The sequence below is a fragment of the Arabidopsis lyrata genome, assembly GCF_000004255.2.
Source record: "Arabidopsis lyrata subsp. lyrata unplaced genomic scaffold ARALYscaffold_8, whole genome shotgun sequence".
Classification (NCBI taxonomy): domain Eukaryota; kingdom Viridiplantae; phylum Streptophyta; class Magnoliopsida; order Brassicales; family Brassicaceae; genus Arabidopsis; species Arabidopsis lyrata.
Window position 1 is genome coordinate 17,391,981 of NW_003302548.1, and position 22,328 is coordinate 17,414,308.

A 22,328-nucleotide genomic window follows, 5' to 3' on the forward strand; every position below is an offset into this window, starting at 1 on the left:
TGTTATGTTACCATTTAAGGCCATTGTTTAACTAAAAGACCACATCTTAAGAATTTCTTGTTATATTGTTTAAAATACGTTTCATTATTCTTTTGTTTTCAAACTAAATTTATTGTTTACGTCGACTAAAATTTTCTCTCAATGGAAGTTAGATGACAACCTAATATATTCATTATTATTTTGTCGGCGCCTAATTTAAATTAATATAGAAAATCTGATATATTTTGTTAAAATACTAAAAGTGAGAATTGTCAATTCCAGATATGCAATTATGTAATGTTATATGGACTTTTATAATGTCGTACGTATTATACAAACTTATATCTAAAGAAAAAATTTGCCATCAAAATAAATATAAATGTATTTTTCGTCAATACAAATACTTTAAATGTTGACCCCAAACAGAATGCTTATAAATATTCCATAATGTCTGTCAACTTTCAACTAGTCATTTTATCATATCAAAATTCTTCTTTCATGATAATAACTTTTTCCAAACGGTCAAATGTTCTCACAAGTTGCCACAAGTCGTAATTATTTAGTAGTTAGTGGCAATTTCAAAAATAAAAAGTTGAATTTAGGAACAATATTACCTCTCTTTTTTTTTTATGCAAGAGCATCTCCATGGATAAGGTTTTAGAAAGTTTCTCATAATTAAAATATTAGAAAAAATTAAAAAGGAGAAGAGAAGGTAAAAAACATTTCTTATTCAAGAAATTCTGAGAAACTCATTTTTACACTTGTTCAATTTATATTAGTTAAACCCTAAATATTAGATGAAATTTAATTGAAAAAAACAAAATTACATTAAAAACAAATATTACTATATTTTTGAGAACTTTTCCTCTCTTTTACACCGATGGAGATGGTCTAAACTATCTGAAAATTTCAATTTATTTTGTGGATACGTAACCATTACTCTACACCAAAAGAGTGCTCAAAATTCAAACCTTGCAAAAAACTATAAACTATGTATTATACATAGAGCTTTCTGAATAATCTCTCTATAAACAGCATCTGAATTTGGATCTTATAAGTTAATAACATCATCGGAGTAACATTCTTCTAACTAATTGAATTGCCAATGCATGGATCATTTAATAGTATAGTTGGCGAATATTTGCTTACAAAATTATTATGGACCAGAGAAAATTAATTTAAAGGTCCGTCACTATATATTGTGTACATTTGTATATATATATATATATATATATATATATATATATATATACATGTGTATCAAGGAACATGTAAAACAAAAGAATACATGGAGTGAGAGAAGCATATGATAATAAGCAAATGATTTTGAAAATGCGCATGCAACATAGCCGTTGTGCTTGTACTCATCTCTACACAAACATATATTCATTATTTTCACCAAAATATTCCCTAATTTTATTTAAATTTTCATGTAATAATAATAAATCAGCTCATCTACGCCAAAATGCAACTATATTTATTTTTTTTTTTTCTATAAAATCCTTGTCCATCTAATTTTGACATTGTTTACGCTCAATATCTATGTGTATAATAAAGTTTATATGTTTGCAATCTAAAATAAGGAATGGGCGAGGAAAAAAGAAAAGAAAATGAATTGCGTATACATAATGTATGTTATGACGGTGACTATGATCTTGACTACATCATATGATTTCAACCATACATTTATTTATATCTATATAAAGAGAAGCATCATGATGTTAACTCTTATATATTTTATTTAAAATTCGTTTTCATAACATTATAATAAGTTTCATCTTTAAAACAAGTTTTGAACAAAAGTGGGGTCCTTTTACCTTAGTGGAGTTCTCTCATATCATCCTATGAGGAGATAATCTATCTCACCATTTCTTCTAAAGCAGCCACTTTGTGATTCTCAACCTCTTTATCAAAGAGAAACATGAGAGCTTCAGGTGCCTAGCTTCTCAAGATTCTCAAGCTTAAGGAAAATGCCTGGACTTTGATCTGAAATGCCATGGAATATATCGTATCTTGGAGAAAAGTAGAGTTCTTGATCTGAATTTTCATGGAATGTTGTAAAACCTTGTGCTGGTGTCGAAATAACCGCTCCCACTGTAAGGACGATGAAGATGATTAACAGCAGGAGACGCTTGTTGTGTCTTAGAAAGATGTAGAAACTGAGAGGTTGGTTTTGGACTTGATTCGTTGTGTGAAGGCTCTTCTCTTTGGTTAATAACCATCAAATCCTTTCCCATTAGCCGCAACACCGGGTTGGGATTTGAAGGAACCGCAGGCACAGACTTACTCAGGAAATCCAAATCTTGTTGGATCATGCGTTGTGGTGGTTGACAAAATGTGGTATCTTCAAGAGCTTTCTCCTTTCTTTGGCAACAACATGATTGATCACTGTCTCTGAATCTGGAAGGTCTCTTGTCAGTGGTTATGATGTTAGGAAGACTTAATGTCTGTGTTTCAGGAGCGGCAAAGTGTGAAATCGCTGAAACAGGTGATTCCGATGAATTTCTGTCAGTGAGATCAAACTGATCTTGTGAAGAGTGGACTTGGCTTGTAATAACTGAAGAATTTCCATGATGTTCAATTGCATCAGTTCCCATATCCCAAGGACTCGGTAAAAATGATCCCGGAGGTCCTGGAATAGGAATGGGATCAACCTCCATGAACGAGCTTTCTTGTTCCGCAGTTTCGCAACCAGTTTTCTCATAAATCATACTTTCAAACTCAACATCTGCATCATTATTTTTGTCCAACATAGCATCATCTCCTTTGTTATTATAACCAGTCTCTTCAAAGCTGTCATAATCATTATCTTCCCCGCTAAACGAAGGATTTGAGCTTAGCACAACCTTATCAGTTTCTCCATCATCAGCATCCCAATCATCATAATCACTTAGTTCACGTTCTTGAGTCATTTCAGACTCCCATTTCCCTGTATCTTCATTCTCTGAGAAATCCAATCGAGCTTTCTTGAACTTCATGATGCCTTTTGCCTTGGATGAAAACTCCTTCTCCACAGGTATTGAACATCTCAAGGGATTTGCTACAAATAAATCACTTTCAACGCTTTTGTTCCTAGACAAAGCCCAGCTCTTTCCAGAGACTTGGCTCTCCCCACAAATTCTCCATGACCCTAGACTGTTTATAGGAGAAGAAACTGTCTCGGATAAATCAGTACTCACATGACTTGGACCTCTTGATACAAGAGGATCTTCTGACAATGAATGTCCATTCTCAGATGGCTGGTCACAAAATTTTGTCCCATTCTTATTTCCATGTCTTGAAAGACGACGTTTTGTTAATATCCGCTGGTTGAAAATTCTACGCTGACCAGGACCTGAAGTTTCTAACCTCTCAAAGTCTTTACCTTCTTTAGAATATCCTCTTGAATACTCTGGCATCTGTTACACAAATGATTTTGTTAAACAAACTGGTGTTAATCTAGCTACCAAATCAAGATAGGATCATGCAAATGCATAAATTACAGAAAAAAGAAACTATGAGAGGTCGAATGAGAGCATACCTCTGAAGCATTGCCTTTACGAACAGTGACTTTTCTGGTTTGAGGAACTAGTTTACGATGCTTGTAATATTTCTCTCCCCGAAGTTTTTTCTTCAAGCTTTTGCTCCCTTTACCTTCACTAGAAGATTTCTTCTCACAAACATCTTCATACTCTCTTGATGGATCAGAAGCTTTCTCGTTAAACTTAGATAAAATCCGCAGTTTTTGGCCCTTAGCATCAATGTAAACAGGTCCAATGCCAGCAGCATCTTCATCAATGCGAACACGCAACACGCTCCGCTTCTTTTCTTTGTTGACGACTTCATGTTTATTATCAGACACAACCCGGTTAGAGTAGCTCGAAATCATAGCCCACTTAGTTCCATTTCTTTTATCAAGATCTTCTAATGTGCCTTCTTTCGCAGAAGCGTAGATATCACTCATCGATTTAACTTTCAACCGTGGCTTAGTCTTAGGCCTGTTTGGCTTACTAATCAGCTGCTGTCCCGAGTCAACAGACAGACACTGATCCATGTGCGCATTTAAAGTAGTGTTAGAAGCAGACGAGAAGGTTTTGCAGATGGGACAAGTTCTCAAAGCCATAGATTCAGAAGCTGAAAAGAGGCAACTATGATCTTCTTTTGATCCGCTATCTACACAAGCTCCAGGTTTCACTACTAACCCACCCTTTTTTCTAGGATTCTTGTTAGCCATAGCTACTTGTATTTTGGATTTCGAACCACTCGCCAACAAACCATTCTCAAAGCCTTGTTTAATCTCTACTAATGTCTGATTAGAGCCAAGTTTCTCTGACTTTTTCTTGTTACTTATCGCTTCGACATGAGTTATGTTTGGCTTCTTCACTTCAGGAGGATGGCTTATCACAGTGCCAAGAGGCTGAATTGGTGGCAATGGATCACTTAAGCCATGTTTTAAACAAAGTTGCAAACTTGTTGAGGAAAAAGGCCAGCTTTTCTTGATGTTCTTGGTCCGGTAACTAAATGCATAATCTCTGCAAAAACATCACAAAAACCAAATCATCAACCATTAGTACAACAACCAGACAAAACAAAGGTACAGGCTTTATAAAGAAAAACTTCTGAGAGACATGACACAACAAAGAAAAGTTTGTTCCTTTGATGATACGTACTGAGACTCGTTCAGATCATGGACCAACGGATCAAAGAAAAATATAAAGAACAGTCAAAACTCAATACCATTAAGCTCCACATAATCACAGAAAACAAAAAAAAAAAAGCATTTTGTTTTAAATCTGACCCATATAGCAAAAATTGAATGGATGAGAAGAAACGATGTATCAGTAATCAAACCTAACAAGAAAGCTAAAGACTTTAGCCTAAAAAAATGGTGAAGAAGAAACTGTTGACTTCATCTCCATAAAAACCCCAACAAAATCGAAGAGGAAGAAACTTTAAGATTACCTGATGGAGAAACTTGAAAGATGTGATTGACCTAACTCATCACTAGAGTTGGTCAGATGTAAGAAATTAGAAGAAGATGATGGATTGTTGTTAGAAGGACTTGTTTGATCAGTGGATGATAAGAACATTTGATTCTTCTTCCACTGTTACTACTATTCACTTCTTCACTTTTAACCTTGACCCTGCTCTTCTGCATAACACCAGATCTTTATTATACCAAATTTGTGAGCCTATGAAACCTGAAAAAGAGTTTAAAAGTTTCAGTCTTTAAAACCCAGAAACTTGAAAAGAAGATCCTTGAAGAAAAAAAATATTATTTCATGTGAAGGTTAGAAAAAAACAGAGAATAAAATTAGGATTAGTGGGTGAGATTTTGAAGTATATGGGTTTGATTGGTGAAGCAAATCACAAACAGGAACAATCAAAAGATTGGATTTTTAATTCTTTCAAAAATTTCCCCTAAAAAGAAGCATTAGTTTCTAATCTGATTGGAGTGTTATTTTATGCAAGGAATAACATAAAACTCAAGACATCACAATAAGAAACAAATAGATCAAGACACAGAGGTAAGTAAACATACATCTGGTGAGATTTAAACCAAAGATCATTGAGATTTGTTTTTTTCAGAAACTATTGAGATTTAAGAAAATATCAAGACATTGAAAGAAGATAAGCAAAACCCTTAGAAAAAAAAACAGTAATCTCTACTTGTGGATGACTAAACTGAAACATGAGATTAAAAAACAAATCTGGGAAGAAAAAATATGAATTAAAACCAAACCCTTTTTAATAATGCTATGAACAGAAGAAAAAAAAATGGATCATAAAATACCAAAAACTTACAGAGGACTATATGTATATGCATACCTATTTTTGAAGAATACAAGTTTGGATCTTTGAAACTTTGTTATGATGTAAGAACAAGAAACTGTAAATCGGTGAGACAATACAAAAAACAACAAAGAAGTAGAAGACGACGAAGAGAGAAGAAGAAGAAGAGAGTTGCTAAAATAAAGTTTCAGATTTAAAAAAAAAACAAAGAAATTATACCAGTAAATACACTTTTGATTATTTTCAGAAATGGTTTTCTTGGCAGAAGAAAATATTTTCTTAGAGAGAGATGAACAAGAACCACGCACTAACACATCAAAGTGGTATCAGGTTCCCTAAGTATTAAATAAACATACTGTTTACTAAATAAAATAAACTAAAGTTTTAATGATTTTAGTTTTTTTTTTTTTTTCCTCGTCGCTGTTCCTTTCGTATGTCTGTAAGTGAGCTGTGTGAATTCCTAAATAGTTGTTTTTGAATTTTAAAACCTTTTTTTTTTTTAATGCATTTTACCATAACTTTTATTTTAATTTTTGGCCACTTCTGGTTCTGGGCTGCTGCTAACTTTTTCTATTGTGTTTAAGAAGTGTTATAGATTTTGTTCAAATTTTAGTTCATGGTAAGTTTAGAAACTTTATTTATAAAAAGTAATTAAGAAATTTAATTATGTTATTGTTTGAGTTTAGATCCCTTTTTACATTGCATAGATATATATGGTTAATATGCTCGAAACCCAAACTTATGGATGCTTTTTTCCTATAGATGATTGGACGACCATTGAAAAGCAAATGGAAAACTTGACTTAAATGTGGGTTGACTAACTTCAGTTTTGGGACCAAGTCTTTGGAAAAGTTTATCAAATTATGATGGGAAGTTCTATAAGAACGATCGAGACGGTTTGTGAACAAATGATCGCTCATGAAAAGCAAGGATTCCACATGACCTTAAGATTATTTCTTTTGTGATATTGCTAAGGAATAATATGTATGAATCTAGGACCGATAAGCGATGTATATAAGATCTTCGGAGAATATTAAGGTGGAGCATGTGGAACAAACCAATGACCATATATGATATCTTTGAGACGATATATATATATATGGAGGCATCGTTCCAATTTTTTGTCCAACGTTTAAAGTCATAGAAACCACGTAAATGGTCGAAGAATTTGGAATCATGGAAATAAAGAAAAGACTGATTTTGATTCAGAATCAATAATATGTTTTTTAGTGTGCTTTCTAAAGTTGAAAATACATAAGAACATGATGTCTTGACTGTTTTTGAGAGCAAGCTAAGAGTTTAAGAAAAAGGGATCCAATTGTCTTAAAAGTTGGTCATATATATGTTTGTGCATTCTTGAAAAAAAGAAAGACAGATTGATATAGAAGTTATATAGGTTCTGATCATAACCACTTCTTTCTCTAATTTACAAGCTCTATAATGTATAAATTATGATTGTATAAACAGCCAGAATTATCGTTAAATCATCCGCATTATTACAGAAATTAAGAAAAATCACAGAAATAAATAAAAGAGGAGAGTGCCATTTTGTGGAAACGTAAATGATGATTTTAGTCAAACATCATTTTCCTCGTTAAGTCATATTCCATGCCCTATCGACTTATTGGAGGTCCCATCATTCCTTCGCTACACGACACTTTAGTTTATATTTTTTCTTTGTAGAGTAATGAATGACAAATTGATAAGTAATGGATTCAAGCAAGAAAAGAAAAAAGAATAAAAGAATTATAGCTTCTTAATCGCAATGATAAATCACAAGAAGAGCCGTTTTTAGCTTTTGATTAATAGTAAGTTCAATCAAATTAGTAGTTCGAATTTTTCAAAAATAGAATGAGAAACAAGTGGTCGTAGCCTCTTAGGTATAATAATTCGTTTTAATTGGAATCAACTAATGATTGTATGGTGTAGAATTTACTTATTCTAGTCTCGAGTGTCATATCATCCAAAATTTAATAAAAATTCATTTGATAAAGTTTAAACATTATTGTGCTGGTAAATAAAAGCCAAACAGCATCTGTATAACTATATATATCAAAATCATATATCAACTTATAATTTAACTTTTGATTTAGTACATTCGATAGATACAAAATATGCTAGAAATAATAGACTAATATAGATCATGTAAAAAACAAAGGAGTGTTAAGAGAAATTATGAAATGTCCACACACGTCAAATTATCAATGGCATGAACATGGTGATGGTGTTGTCTGTCTAACCTTTTATGATGCTTTTATTTATTAATGTGACGGAACATATATTCATAATTTAATAATTTATTTTTCTTAGCCTTGAATATATATATTTTTTTAAAAAATATTGAAAATATTCTTTTTATCATTCTTGGGAAACACCGTTTTGTTTTACTATTTTATTAACGTGGAGCACCGATTTTTCCGTACGATCTCGATGTGTGTTGGTCGACAAAAATGAGTGAACCGAAATTAACGTGACAAATAAATCTGATCTTATTTTGGTTCGGTATGAATTTGATTTTAATTTGAAATGGTATTTTTTGGGTCAAATTTTCAAAGTATTTAACTATTTATTCAATTGTTTCAAATTCCATAAAAGTAGTAGTTGGTCCACCACGATATGTATTCTTTCAAACCTCATATTGTATAATTTTGTATTCAAATTCAAGTAAATAGTTCGGTCGTATTTCCACCGGCAATCACCTCCTTGGAGCAATTTACCAAAGAAAAATTATGCGTCAATCGCACGAGCCGTCTAACAGCTAATTAAAATCCATTCGTACAAGAATTATTACAATGATGGAAGAAGAAGAAGATAATATTTTAGAAAAACAAGTCCTTTGTTGTGAAATGTATTCACTGATACACATGTTTTGACTTATTGATCTCTTTCAATTCAATGAAAGTTCTCTTATACCTATCACATATGATCCACGTCTTTCCAAACTTGTAGAACTAAATAGAGAAATTACAAAGAAATGTTTTAATTCGTTTAGACATTTATTTTGTATGATATAATTTCACAAAACGTAAGTATATTGCACGAAATGATTATTTGGAGTATTAAACAGATTACTAAGAATTCAAATAAACCACCTTGCTTTAAGAAGCTGCAGTCTCTTAGCACTATCATGGAAACCTTCTGACTCAAACAGAGAGTTCGGTCATGGAGATCAAGATACCATCACTATCAGCATATAGCCACTCTCCATCTCTAATCAAAGTTCCTCCAATATGAACAGGTACATTCTTCTCACCATGACCTTTCTTAGTAGACTTCAATGGGTTAGATCCCAATGCCCTGACCCCAACATCGCAATCATTGATCTCATCCACATCTCTAACGCATCCATTCACAACAATCCCCGACCACCCGTTGTTCTGAGCTAACTGTCCGAGGTTTCCTCCAACAAGTGCACATCTCATGCTTCCACCACCGTCTATAACTAAGACTCCGCCTTCTCCTTTTGTCTCTAGTTGGTTTCTGACGAGGACATTGTCTTCAAAGACCTTCAGAGTCACGACTGGTCCTGAGAAGCATCTTCTTTGGCCATAGATCTTGAAGATTGGGTGGAGAGCGCGTAAGTCTCCGTTTGATATTAGTTCTGCGTTGCTGTCACACGCTTCTGCAGTTGCAAATGCAGCCATGGGAGATTCTGTATGTGTAGTTTTCTGCATTTGGAATCACAATACTTATTAGAGTAGCCGAGTAGGGAACTGAAAGAAAAAATGAAAATAGGATAACAAATTAAACATAGAAAAGAGTTTTCATTCTATTCAATATCAATATACAATTTGGAACTTCTTCCTCAACAAGAAAAATACGGGTGATTCAAGATGCCAAAACGTATATCATTTTGTTACTAACTCAAGCTAAACGCAGTTGAAAGCTGATGACAAGTTTTAACTAGATATACACAATGCCTCAAATATTAGTTCAAGAGAAGCGTTTAATGAGCCATAACATCGAAAAGGACAAAACGAGAATAAACAGGCAAGCGTACGATTTATTAACAAAGACATGTGCAACTCTTTGCATATAAACGGTGTTAAAGCCAGCCTTGGAAGAGACTGAGATTTGGACCCAATCCATAGGCTCAAGAAAGCAGAGCAAAGACTCAAATCACACACAGCTTACGAAATCCAATGCCTTAAGATTCCTAACAAGTGACACTTCTTGAATCAATTGCATCTAATGAGTTAATGACTGTCTGCTTTGCAAATTACGAGGACTGAAACAGATGCTGCTTTAAACATCCTTATAAGATTTCTTTCATGAACCAGGAATGAAACATTAAAGATATGCAGATAACTTCAATTAACCAAGAAAACAAGAAAATCAAACCCTTTCGCCTTACAACAGAAGCTATTTAATTTGAACCATACAAAACAAAATTTTGCTTCTAGTCTTGTCCAAAAGAACATCGTTCCAAGTTAACTTATACGGCGGGAAATAGTACTAATAACAACAAATTCCAAAGGAAACTTCTCAGATTTCTAAAAATAGACTTTCTAAATCCGAAGCAAAACCTTGGAAGCAAAGTCAAAATTACTAAACCTAGGAAAAACAGAACCTTTTCTTTTGGGTAATCTGTATAAAATGAAACAGAAGCAGCAGAGAAAGATCCGTATCTCTGAAGCAAAACATCAAACACTTAGAATTCATCACAACAACTAAACCCATCTCAACAAAACCAAATCGATCATAAAGAATAAGTAGAAAATATTACCAGATACAGAGGTTAGAGCTCCAAAGCTTTCGGCTTTCTACAACAGAACAGAGTCTCAATTTCTCAACGAAGATACTTACATATATATATATATATATATACACAATTGACCCCAAGTAGCGAGTGAGGTCAGCTTCCTAGTGTCAGCCATTTACTGAAAAATCCTCATAGAAGCTTGTGCCATTAGAGGCACTTGGTTCTCCTATCGTAAACTCGTCGGTGCGGGTATTTTCAATCCGACACGCTTTTCTCGGGTCGGGTCATTGACTTTTTCTTTATTGCCTATTGGTTCGATCATCGGATCGGACAGTCAAAACAAGTCCGTTGGGTCAAATCCAAATATTTTATTTTATTTCAGCTATAATGGGCCTAATGGGCCAAGTGATGTAGAACTTAAACCCAAGTTTACACAGTGGAGCCTACTTTGGTAAACATATTATGTTCGATCCGGATTTCGGTTTCGATTCGGTTCGACTTTTTGGTTTTTTGAATTTTCGGTTTATGAATAAGAGTATCCACATTTATATATAATCTATGATGGATGGTTACGGTTTCGGTCCACATTTGAATTTATTGCGGAATGCGGTATACCACTTTGACGATTAGTCGATTACCAATCACATAAAGTTATACCAACATTATTCTCTCTCGACTTTTTTTTTATAGTTTCATGTACCACTATTTCTTATAATTTTACCCTATTCGGAAACAACTTACCGTTAATATATTGTATAGTTTTACTTTTATGTTACTAATGGCTCAAACATATACGGATTAAAAAAAAACAATAATAACATATACGGATTACCATTCAAAACCATAACTCGGTTTTTGGATTAGTAATTTCAGTTTCGTTTGGTTTGGACACCAAAAACTGACAAGAAATCAGAGCCGTCGATCCACTGTCCTTTCAAAGTTCGTTTTGCGGGTCCCACTGTGTAAAATAAAAATATCTGTAAGAAGAAAAAAAGGTACACCACGCCACAACCGTGGCTTTGGCTGTCACATGAGTGTGTTGGTCACAGCTCCGTAACGGGATAATTTGCGGCTCTTAAAAGGACAAAGAAATAAAAGTAAAAAAGGAAAAACAAAATACTAAAAGAGGCTTGGTCAATGTTTCTTTTTTGACCGGGTTTTTTGGAAAAACTGCCTCCTCAATTTCCAATTAAGGTATAATAAAGTCATTGATTGATTATTCCCAATTTTATTTAATGTCTACATACAATTAGATTAGATAATCCTTAACGCGGCACGTTAGTCATTTTGTTTCTTTCTCTTTACTCAATTCATAGTTCATACTTCATAGTTCATACTATACAAAATGAATAAATATCATCATTAAGGGTTTACGAAGATATAAACGTTAACATGTCAAAACTAAAATAAAAAAAGGAAGATATAAACGTTAACGTATCTCATATACATTTGTAAAGAATATTTGTCTGAAGTTATTTAGTTCGTTTAATGATTTTTTTAGGTTTCTTAACCAGTACTTAACTACTTATTACGAGTTATATTGGATTATTCATCTATATTTGAATATCTCAATGTCGCAATGGTTTGGTAAACGTATCTCCTTATATTGCAGTTTAAGTTAATACGTTTCATCTAAGAGACATCGTTTTAAAATCAAACCACATGCATGTATGAGAAACATGTCAAATTCAATATATTATAGTTATACGTCTTATCGATTGAAGTCGAAATAGTTGGTTGCCATATAGATCTATGTTGCGTCTCTAGTTTCATATACTCCATTAGTTTGAACTTGGAGTGTTTCGACTCAACGATGATTTGGGTAGGTAAAAAATATCTTATACCGAGACAACTAATTAAATACCACTCCTTCGGTATCAAAATATAAGAGGTTTAAGGTAAATACACACATATTTATGTCTTTTATTTTCTTTTTTAAAAAAATTCAACCAATTATAATAATGACTGCAAAAAATAAATAGTCATAAATGGTCAAATACATTTAAATTAACATTGAAACTTGTAAAACATCTTATAATATAAAACAAAATAAAATTTCTAAAACATCTAATATAATGAAACAGCGGGAGTATAGTATAAGGGAGCATAGCTCATAAAAAATTATTTAAAATGGCCATTGTTGTTACATAACTTAAAACTGATTTACAAAACACATTTTGACTTTTGGATGTAAATATACATACACATGAAACAAGTTTCATTACTCGCACGTTGTTATCTATTATCTAGAGCTGTCAAACGGGTCTGTCAAACGGGTCAAACCCGCTCCGCAGCGGGTTTCAAATTTTTTAACCCGCAATAAACCCGCCCCGCAAAATCTGCAGGAGAATTCACCCGCTTAATTTCGCAGGAGCCGCAGGTAACCCGCTGGCTTTTAAAAACTTACTTTTTAAATATTTTAAAATTATATTAAAATTATATTTAAAGCAAAATATAATTAATAATAATTTAAAATATAAATACACATACTTTTTGAGAAAATTTTAATTATTTTATATATATTACGAATTATTTTAATATTTTACAACTATATATTAGATAAATTTTTATATATTTATATATTTTATTTTGTTTTGAAAAGCCCGCGGGACTCGCAGGTTTACCCATAAAAACCCGCAATTTATAAAACCAACCCGCACCCGCCCCGCTTTTTTGCAACCAACCCGCACCCGCCCCGCTTTTTTGCATTTTGAAAATTTTAATCTGCACCAGCCCCGACCGGCTCTGCTTGAAATTGACAGGCCTACTATTATCCTCTTAAAGGATCAAGCAATAGGAAGGATAAAACAAGCCAAAAAAACATAAATTCAATTTTTAAAATACAATATTATACACTAAAATATCTACTTAATTACTTTGTTTGAAATAACAATAAAAAAGCTTAGGATTACTACAAGAATAAAAATTATTAATTTCAAAAATAGTAAATACTGGATCAAAACTTGTAGTCTAGTAGTTTTGTTAGTGTGGTCGCAACATCATTAACCGAATCTGTCGTTGAAAAAAGAGAGTAGAATACTATGATGAAACCAACATTTTTCAACATCACTAATAAAAATAACATTTAGTAAACATATAATTTTACTGTAAAAGTCAGATATATAATTTTATTCGATTTAAAATATTGAAATTTCGAATTTTTACTATCTATATCCCTCAGTCCCAACAATATACTTTTTGTTAAATTTAACTGTTTTTTTCTTTGAGAAATGCTATTTTATATAGTTTTTCTATGTGGTGACAATATTTTGACAAAATTTCTCCCTTTAACTGATTTTTTTCTAGCATAGTTACTGCACAGACTATATATAAATAGCTTGCAGATTAGATTTTCTGTTCCACAAATTTCTAACCAATGTGACCCCTTATAGTAAAAAACAACAACCTGCTTTATATGTAACTTTTTTTTTTCTTGTCCTCAAAGAGATAATTCAGTTTTTCTTTTTCAATTCATATGAATCAAACCAATAAGACTATGTTCTCTGTAATAAAATAATCAATGAATTTTTTTCTAAATCCGACATGTGGCAGAATAGAACATTTTCCAATAATTTCCTTTTAAAAATTAATTTTTTTCCTATTAATAACCAATCCGCAAAATATGAAAATAGAAGAAAAATTAATGTGAAAAGTTGGCAGATAATTCGTTAGAGATCACCTGTGATACACCTCACGGTATGTCTCACTTAAAATCCGTTGATCTTATTCTCTTAGTCCGATCACTCCACGTGGCGTGTTATGATAGGTTAATTCAATACTGAGAAAAAACGCTTCGTGTAAATTAGAACACGAATCACCCCATCATCATCATCTTCACCATTCTCCTGCAAAACTTTTTTATTCCTTCTTCCTTAGTAAACAAATCGATCAAAATGGTCTCATAATTCTCTCTCCCTATCTTTGTTTTTGGTATTACTCACTTTCGAAGATTCCTCTTCTCGCCCACAAATCAAAATCTTATTTTTTTTCCGACTCAAATTCAATTCAAAAGCATAACATACGGAAAGAAAAATGTTGGAACTTTGTTTTCTCGTCACAAAGATTAGTCTAATCCGACTGTGAAATCTTCGTTTTTAATCAATCATCATATTATTTAGGAGAGAGAAGAGGGAGAGGAAGAAGGAGACGGGGAAAGAGGAAAAGTATCTCTTTCTCTTTTGTTTCTTCGTCAGTGTTAAAATCGGATCCGGGAAAGAAGCGGCGGAACTGACGATTGGATCAGAGCACAGTTGGATGTTAGCGGCGGAACTGACGATTTCCGTTTGCGGCTGCGGCGGCTGTGACGGTGTTTGTGTGTCGTCTTCTTTTATCAATCAGGTAAATAGTCACCATCGATTTCATTTTTTGTGATTTGATTTTTTTTTTATATGATTAAAATGTTTCATCTTTAACTTAAATTCTGGATTTTGAACAAACCATGATTTGTTTAATCATCTCCTTATAGGTTTTTGCTTACAGTCTGGTTTAAGCTATAATCTTACGTTTTTTTTTTAATCCTTTGTCGTTTAAAATCTTCGTGGCTCGATCATTTTTTGTTTCTGCTAATGATTCATCTCCAAAATTCTCGAAGCTAATTCGTTAGAATCTAAAATCCTATGTTTTGATTTCGTGAGATTCCATGAAAGTGGCTTAACGTGTGAAAAAGAAAAAGTTCTACATTTTCTTACATTTTTTTCTTTTGCTCGATGAATTATTTTATATTTTATTTGTCCACTTTGAAATACGAAAGGTTTAAACTTTGAGAAACTAATAAGACCTTCTTAAGCTCACTGGTTTAGTGACACTTGTCTCAAATCATCTTTGTGTTTAGCTAGATTATTGTTTTGTTTTTAGTATTTTCATGTCTTCAAAAGATTCTGAAGTTTTTTTTTTTTTCTTTATCATGTTTTCAGGAGTTTCATCACAGTTTGATCAGAGACTCAGTCAAATTCTTTGATCCTAAATGGCTGGTTTTGATGACAATGTTGCTGTAATGGGAGAATGGGTGCCTCGTAGTCCTAGTCCCGGGACACTTTTCTCCTCAGCGATCGGAGAAGAGAAGAGCTCGAAACGTGTACTCGAAAGAGAGCTATCTTTGAATCATGGGCAAGTTATTGGTTTGGAAGAAGACACTACTGGTAATCATAACAAGGATTCTTCACAAACCAACGTTTTTCGAGGTGGTCTCAGCGAAAGAATTGCTGCAAGAGCTGGATTTAATGCTCCGAGGTTAAACACTGAGAATATCCGTTCTAACAACGACTTTTCCATTGACTCTAGTCTTCGGTCTCCTTGCTTAACCATCTCTTCTCCTGGCCTTAGCCCTGCAACACTCTTGGAATCTCCTGTTTTCCTTTCTAACCCATTGGTAAGCTACAAGTTGTGTGCCTTCTTTCGATGCTATTATGGACCTTTTTTCTGATAATCTCTGTGACCTTTGCAGGCTCAACCTTCTCCAACTACCGGGAAATTTCCATTTCTTCCTGGTGTTAATGGTAATGCATTGTCTTCTGATAAAGCGAAAGACGAATTCTTTGATGATATTGGAGCATCATTCACCTTCCATCCTGTTTCAAGATCATCTTCCTCTTTCTTCCAAGGCACAACAGAGATGATGTCAGTTGATTATGGTAACTACAACAGTAGATCTTCTTCTCATCAATCCGCAGAAGATGTAAAACCCGGCTCTCAAAACATAGAAAGCTCCAATCTTTATGGGATTGAAACTGACAATCAAAATGGGCAGAACAAGACATCTGATGTCACTACAAACACCAGTCTTGAAACCGTGGATCATCAAGAGGAAGAAGAAGAGCAAAGACGCGGTGATTCAATGGTTGGTGGTGCGCCTGCAGAGGATGGATATAACTGGAGGAAATACGGACAAAAGTTAGTTAAAGGAAGTGAGTACCCGCGAAGCTATTACAAGTGCACAAACCCGAATTGTCAGGTGAAGAAGAAAGTTGAGAGATCAAGGGAAGGTCACATCACAGAGATTATATACAAAGGAGCTCATAATCACTCTAAACCTGCACCGAATCGCCGCTCAGGGATGCAAGTAGACGGAACTGAACAAGTTGAACAACAAAAACAACAACAGAGAGATTCTCCTGCAACGTGGGTTAGTTGTAATAGCAATCAACAACAAGGTGGGAGCAATGAGAACAATGTCGAAGAGGGATCTACAGGATTCGAATATGGAAACCAATCTGGATCGATTCAAGCTCAAACTGGAGGTCAATACAAGTCAGGTGATGCTGTGGTTGTGGTTGATGCTTCATCGACATTCTCTAACGATGAAGATGAAGATGATCGAGGGACACATGGAAGTGTTTCTATGGGTTATGATGGAGGAGGGGGTGGGGGAGGAGAAGGAGATGAATCTGAGTCAAAAAGAAGGTTCTTTTTAGCAATTGAAACACTAAATCTTCGATAAATCAGTAAATGTATGAATGTTTTGAGACTCAAAAAAAAGATTTGATTTTATAGGAAACTAGAAGCTTATGCAGCAGAGATGAGTGGAGCAACAAGAGCCGTACGTGAACCAAGAGTTGTTGTGCAAACAACGAGTGATGTTGACATTCTTGATGATGGCTATCGCTGGCGGAAATATGGTCAGAAAGTTGTCAAAGGAAATCCAAATCCCAGGTTCTTTATAATCACCTCCTCTGTTTTGCTTTTGTTTCTGCCTATATGTTGTTCATCATAATCACAAAACCAAATCGTTTTATAATGTTTTTGTAGGAGTTATTACAAATGCACAGCTCCTGACTGTACAGTGAGAAAACATGTTGAAAGAGCTTCTCATGATCTCAAATCCGTTATAACAACTTACGAAGGCAAACATATCCATGATGTCCCCGCTGCACGCAACAGCAGCCACGGAGGCGGTGGCAGCGGTAACAGTAACAGTGGCGGTTCAGCTGCTGTTTCTCACCATTACCACAACGGTCATCACACAGAGCCGCCGCGTGGGAGATTCGATAGACAAGTCACAACGACTAATCAGTCTCCTTTTGGACGTCCGTTTAGCTTTCAGCCACATTTGGGTCCTCCTTCGGGTTTCTCGTTCGGTTTAGGACAAGCCGGTTTGGCTAATCTTTCAATGCCTGGTTTAGCGTATGGTCAAGGGAAAATGCCGGGTTTGCCTCACCCGTATTTGACACAACCGGTTGGGATGAGTGAAGCAATGATGCAGAGAGGGATGGAACCAAAGGTCGAACAGGTTTCGGATTCAGGACAATCGGTATATAACCAGATCATGAGTAGATTACCTCAGATTTGAATTTTACTATTCTGCATTTGGTCGGTCCTTATAATAACTCTTATGTTTCTCTTCTTCTTTAATTTATTTGTTTCAAACTTTGGGGAAGGTAAAGGCTGTTCTTATTTTCTTGTTTTGTCTTCATAAGATATTATTTAGACAAATGTGTATTTGGTTCATAACTGTTGATGTTGGTTCTTAAAAGATTTTGATATGTTACCATCATCAACAGTTGATGAACCCAATTGCTCAAAATTCACAACTAAATATTTCGATCTAGAACCTGATCGAACTCATAGAGCTGATGGATGAAGTAAGAGACTATCAAACTTTAAATCTTTTTACTAACAATAGAGAAGCAGATGTTTCTTATATATATAGAAACAATGAAGAGGATAAAGTCTTCGGATTCTCACAGAGACAAAGACAAAAATGGTTTCAGGAACCAAGAGAAGATCTTTTAGAACTTAAATTGCTAGAAAGAATCTTTTACATGAATGCAGTTCTTCCACCTCTTCGAGTGTTTCTGTCATAGGCGGTGTTGAATTTGTCGACCAGCTCGTTCATGTTGCTGCAGATTGAGCAAAAAATTATTGACAGATGAAACAGAATCCACCAGTCCGGTGAATAACCATATTTTGACAGTTCTTAAGGAACCACTAGTTAACTAATGATGATCATAGGACATAAAAGCCTAGCATGATTGCAATTTTTAAGAGCATTCGCTTGCCTATAAATGTGTTTTCAAATACTTTAAATAGAATGTTGCATAAGGTACCAACCTGGAACAATTTGTAATCATCGCTAGGTAAGTTATTAGTAATTTGTCGTTGTACTCCTGCGAAAGGGAAAGGCCAGCATAAGTTGAGAAATACCTAAGACAATAAGCAACATTGAAAAAAATCAAGTGAAAATCTAACTAACTTACCATCAAGAAATTATCTTTAAATCTTTCTGATTCCATGGCAGGCAATCTTCTTAGCAGGCTAGATACTTGTCTCAGAAGTGAGTTGTCACAAGGAATATCATCTACAAATAAGACCCCACGGGTCATTATCATTGGCATATAAAGCATTAGCTTACACAACTTTTTACTATCTTCCACCTAGAATCCTGGATTGGTAACACGAAACCACAGTGATGAGAACGAGAACTTGAGGAAGAATATAAGATACCTTTCTGCATTGCAGCAAGATATTGGTAGAGCACTCTGATTCTGCTATTAAGCATCTTGATGGCACTATGTATACCAGTAAGATGAGCAGCCACTGCATATCAACGAATAATCAGCCAAAATTCAGTGAGACTGAGGAAGAGGATTATGATAAGTATGAGTGACATAAATGCTCACACTGGGTTGCTGCTGAGCCTCCATCAGATGGTTGGAGATGTGCAACATGATCGACTGATATCCGTTCAGCTTCAACGGTCTGTTTTGCATAACATCTCAAAATCTTAGTCAAGGTCCACTTTCACAACATAGATTAATTACAGAATCAAACCTAAGCACATACCTCGATTGTGTAGCTTGTATGAACGAAAATCAGCTGCGGGATTCCGTCAATGACATGCAATTCTTCAAGTAATGAAAGATTAATCAATGAAAAAAATAGAAAAGTTAGGATCTTTTAAAACAATCTGACCTAATAAATGTAAGAATCTAGAAGTCAATAAAGATAAAGACTTGGCAAGATATCTAAAACTCTGAGCCATTATAAGCTCTACTATTCAGGAAGAGTAACAAAAACATACCACTTTCATAAATAGTCACTGGAAGATCCTTCTGTGCGTGATTGATTGCCGGGTTTAAAAGCACATAAACAGGAGATTCATTGATATCCATCAACTGTCACCAAGAGCAGACACAAAAATCACACTTTTAGAGACCAAATCTCAATCATACAAAACACTATAAAGAGTATCAGACTCACGGCTTTATGGATATGCATATCAGATTCGTCAGCATCACTTCCCGTAGAGTACCATCCCAGAATATAGAAATCAGGGAAAACCTTCTTATCTAATAAACAATAAAACCAAATAAAAAAATCAATGTAATCAAGCAAAATTCAAACTCTAAACACAAATACAGAGAAAAAGAGTGAGCTTTAAGCTTACATAGCTCTTGCTTCTTCTCGAGGAAAGATCTATCAAGGGTTTGAGTCGAAGGATCATATAAAAGCTCGAAACTGTTGAAGATCTCAACAGTACGACCTCTCTGGACGCCGATCACACATCCGTAAACCCTAGGGTTTTGCTGGATCATTGCCTCGCCGTTGTTTGAGCCATGCCCGCTTGCGCAGATTGAAGCAGGAGGATTGAGCTGAGTTTTGACCCTAGTGTAGTGGTCCGATATGTTGACGATTACCAAAGGATGTAACTTGAAGGTTAAACCGCTTGATGACGAAGGTGCCATTGTTGTCTCTTTCGCTCTCGACGATCTCTCTTCGATGAATTCTTTGTTTTGGGGTTTTTTAGTTTTTTTTTTTATTAAGGTTTTTTAATGGGATTTTGGTATAAATGACAAGTATAAATGAAAATGGGTCGGGTTAAAATTAGAAAATTGATCCAAAATTCTGAAATCGGATCTTTGAAATTTTTTTGGAATATAAATTCGAATTAATAATGAAAAATCGAAATAAAATCAAATATTTATGGAAATCAAATAAAATCTGATTGTACTTATGGTAACTAATAATAAAAGCATATTCCAAACAATATTATACATTAATTACGTATAATAAATTTGTTCATATATTTTAGGGATTAATTCCATAACAATCAACGTTTTTGTCATTAATTTCGCTCATTTTAGCCAATTATCATTAATTGAAAGATATTTTACTTGCTTTTAAAGATTTCTAGAAAAAATTTCACAAATTACCCATCTGTTTTATAAATTAAATTGATATTTTATTTTGGTCGTGTAAATGAAATATATTTTTTATTTTGGTCGTGTAAATTAAATAGATATGAAATCCATGTAACTAATTTTAATTTAATTAGATTAAATCGAAATTATGATATTTTCATACCTATAGCTTACCAAAGAAGTTTAATTTTCAATTTATAAAGATTTCTTGAATATGATTTTATAATTATTCAACAAGATGATAAATATTTATTAAATTTTGTGAATCATGAAAATAACAATTAATTTTTAATCATTATACTTCATCTTTCAATCTCTCATCTAACAAATAAGATACATATTCTATTATTACTATGTCCAAACTTCATTTTATTGTATGACTAAATAATATTCCCATTAGAACTGTCAAAGCGAGTTGATTCGTCCCGTTAAGTCCGTTTTGCGATAGACAAAAAATATTTTGACTTGTGGTTAGTCGGTCCGCACGACTCGCGGGTAGCATATATGAAATACAAATCCGTCCCGCGAATGTATGCGGATTTGCGGAATTGTCCATGGATTTTGTTTAAATAATTTTAAAGTAACCAAAATTTAAAATACTACTAAAATAAATAAATAAATCAAAATACTATTAAAAGTTTGTTTAAATTACCACATGTTGAATAAGTTATAATTTTATCAATAAATACTAATATGCGGGCTGATCCGCCAATCCGCGGATGAAAACCGATTAAACCTATGACCCACTGCGAATTAATACATGTGGCCCGCTTATTTGCGGGTTTAATATATTTTCCCAAATCTGCCCCATAGTGATATGATGTGGGCTCGACCCGCGGTTTTTGACCTATTTTGACTGCTCTAATTCTCATGAATCGTCTAATTTTAGAATTTTAAAACACAAAATTCTATTTTGTAAATCATAATTAATACGATGGGTATATTTATAAACAATTTTACATTTTCTCTACAATTCGTTATTATAAATATTTATAAGTATACTACACGATTCGTTCTACTAAAAACACACACACAATATTAAACGCAACGTATGTAAACCAATATTCTCCCGCGGTGGACCGCATGTCCGATCCTAGTTTACTGTAGCAAAAATTATACAAATTGCTACAAAAAGTTTTTTTTTCTCAATCTGCCATTTTTCCACTTTATGGCAGGCAGACAAAGACGAAAATACCCTCAGACGAAAATATCTAAATATCAGATATTTGGTGGACAAAACTTTGTTTCGGAAAATTATGGTAGACAAAAAATATTATCCACATTTGAAACAACAGATTGGAATGATATTTGGTGGACAACAAATATTGTCCACATTTAAAACAACAGACTTTAAGGAAATTTGGTGGACAAGAATTCAAAACGGCATATTTCGAAAAATTTTGTAGACAAGAAATGTTGTCCACATTTGAAACAATAGATTGAGAAGATATTTGGAGGACAACAAATATTGTCCACATTTGAACCAAACAGACTTCAAAGAAATTTGGTGGACAAGAATTCGAAACGAAATAATTCGAAAATTTTGGTAGACAAGAAATGTTGTCCACATGTATCTTCTTCCTTCTCAGATTTAGATTCGCTTCTACTTTCCAAACCAGATTTAGACCCAGATTTTTAATCTCGCTAAATCGCCAACGATGTATTCCTAGATCGAAAACGTGATGAACTCTTATATCTAGAGAGATTGAGCTTCATTTTTTAGAGAAAAAAAGAGAGAG

The 22,328-nt window shown here is 33.8% G+C and overlaps 4 protein-coding genes across 7 annotated transcripts; 1 reads left to right on the plus strand and 3 right to left on the minus strand.

Annotated features, from left to right (window-relative positions):
* Positions 1-1,648: 1,648 nt before the first annotated feature.
* LOC9302207 lies at positions 1,649-6,175 on the minus strand. Of its 3 annotated transcripts, none has more exons than XM_021034133.1 (4): positions 5,788-6,175; positions 4,921-5,159; positions 3,500-4,490; positions 1,649-3,377 (listed from the first exon to the last, which is right to left on the minus strand). In XM_021034133.1, the coding sequence occupies exons 2-4, from the start codon at positions 5,046-5,048 to the stop codon at positions 2,025-2,027; spliced, it is 2,472 nt and encodes an 823-aa protein (XP_020889792.1). In that variant the 5' UTR covers positions 5,049-5,159; positions 5,788-6,175; the 3' UTR covers positions 1,649-2,024. The 3 variants fall into 3 exon arrangements, with proteins under 3 accessions (XP_020889792.1, XP_020889794.1, XP_020889799.1); XM_021034135.1 differs by having other exon boundaries at positions 5,971-6,053; XM_021034140.1 differs by lacking the exon at positions 5,788-6,175 and adding an exon at positions 5,501-5,596.
* Positions 6,176-8,642: 2,467 nt separating this feature from the next.
* Positions 8,643-10,740, minus strand: LOC9302208 (putative 4-hydroxy-4-methyl-2-oxoglutarate aldolase 3). Of its 2 annotated transcripts, XM_021015532.1 has the most exons (3): positions 10,478-10,683; positions 10,322-10,381; positions 8,643-9,419 (listed from the first exon to the last, which is right to left on the minus strand). In XM_021015532.1, the coding sequence occupies exon 3, from the start codon at positions 9,393-9,395 to the stop codon at positions 8,895-8,897; it is 501 nt and encodes a 166-aa protein (XP_020871191.1). In that variant the 5' UTR covers positions 9,396-9,419; positions 10,322-10,381; positions 10,478-10,683; the 3' UTR covers positions 8,643-8,894. The 2 variants fall into 2 exon arrangements, with proteins under 2 accessions (XP_020871191.1, XP_020871190.1); XM_021015531.1 differs by lacking the exon at positions 10,322-10,381 and having other exon boundaries at positions 10,478-10,740.
* A 3,927-nt stretch (positions 10,741-14,667) lies between these two features.
* LOC9302209 (probable WRKY transcription factor 2) lies at positions 14,668-17,899 on the plus strand. The gene is made up of 5 exons (XM_002864397.2): positions 14,668-14,791; positions 15,367-15,821; positions 15,897-16,852; positions 16,943-17,101; positions 17,198-17,899. Exons 2-5 carry the CDS (start codon positions 15,417-15,419, stop codon positions 17,736-17,738), a joined length of 2,061 nt encoding a protein of 686 aa, XP_002864443.1. The 5' UTR covers positions 14,668-14,791; positions 15,367-15,416; the 3' UTR covers positions 17,739-17,899.
* A 132-nt stretch (positions 17,900-18,031) lies between these two features.
* Positions 18,032-20,199, minus strand: LOC9300520 (COP9 signalosome complex subunit 6a). Its single transcript, XM_021030331.1, has 9 exons — positions 19,836-20,199; positions 19,649-19,737; positions 19,470-19,563; positions 19,232-19,293; positions 19,069-19,147; positions 18,893-18,985; positions 18,646-18,746; positions 18,500-18,555; positions 18,032-18,288 (listed from the first exon to the last, which is right to left on the minus strand). The coding sequence occupies exons 1-9, from the start codon at positions 20,131-20,133 to the stop codon at positions 18,207-18,209; spliced, it is 954 nt and encodes a 317-aa protein (XP_020885990.1). The 5' UTR covers positions 20,134-20,199; the 3' UTR covers positions 18,032-18,206.
* Between the last annotated feature and the right edge of the window lie 2,129 nt (positions 20,200-22,328).

What these genes read in the sequence shown, in the direction of transcription:
- LOC9302207 (XM_021034133.1), bottom strand. Translation starts at nt 5,048, where the DNA reads ATGTTCTTATCATCCACTGATCAAACAAGTCCTTCTAACAACAATCCA. An exon ending in CTTTCAAGTTTCTCCATCAG is followed by an intron (nt 4,491 to 4,920) that starts GTAATCTTAAAG and finishes ATGTTTTTGCAG; the next exon opens with AGATTATGCATTTAGTTACC. An exon ending in GTAAAGGCAATGCTTCAGAG is followed by an intron (nt 3,378 to 3,499) that starts GTATGCTCTCAT and finishes TTTGTGTAACAG; the next exon opens with ATGCCAGAGTATTCAAGAGG.
- LOC9300520 (XM_021030331.1), bottom strand. Translation starts at nt 20,133, where the DNA reads ATGGCACCTTCGTCATCAAGCGGTTTAACCTTCAAGTTACATCCTTTG. An exon ending in ATATGCATATCCATAAAGCC is followed by an intron (nt 19,564 to 19,648) that starts GTGAGTCTGATA and finishes TCTTGGTGACAG; the next exon opens with TTGATGGATATCAATGAATC. An exon ending in ATGATTACAAATTGTTCCAG is followed by an intron (nt 18,289 to 18,499) that starts GTTGGTACCTTA and finishes CTCAATCTGCAG; the next exon opens with CAACATGAACGAGCTGGTCG.
- LOC9302208 (XM_021015531.1), bottom strand. Translation starts at nt 9,395, where the DNA reads ATGGCTGCATTTGCAACTGCAGAAGCGTGTGACAGCAACGCAGAACTA.
- LOC9302209 (XM_002864397.2), top strand. Translation starts at nt 15,417, where the DNA reads ATGGCTGGTTTTGATGACAATGTTGCTGTAATGGGAGAATGGGTGCCT. An exon ending in TTTTCCTTTCTAACCCATTG is followed by an intron (nt 15,822 to 15,896) that starts GTAAGCTACAAG and finishes TGACCTTTGCAG; the next exon opens with GCTCAACCTTCTCCAACTAC. An exon ending in AAAGGAAATCCAAATCCCAG is followed by an intron (nt 17,102 to 17,197) that starts GTTCTTTATAAT and finishes ATGTTTTTGTAG; the next exon opens with GAGTTATTACAAATGCACAG.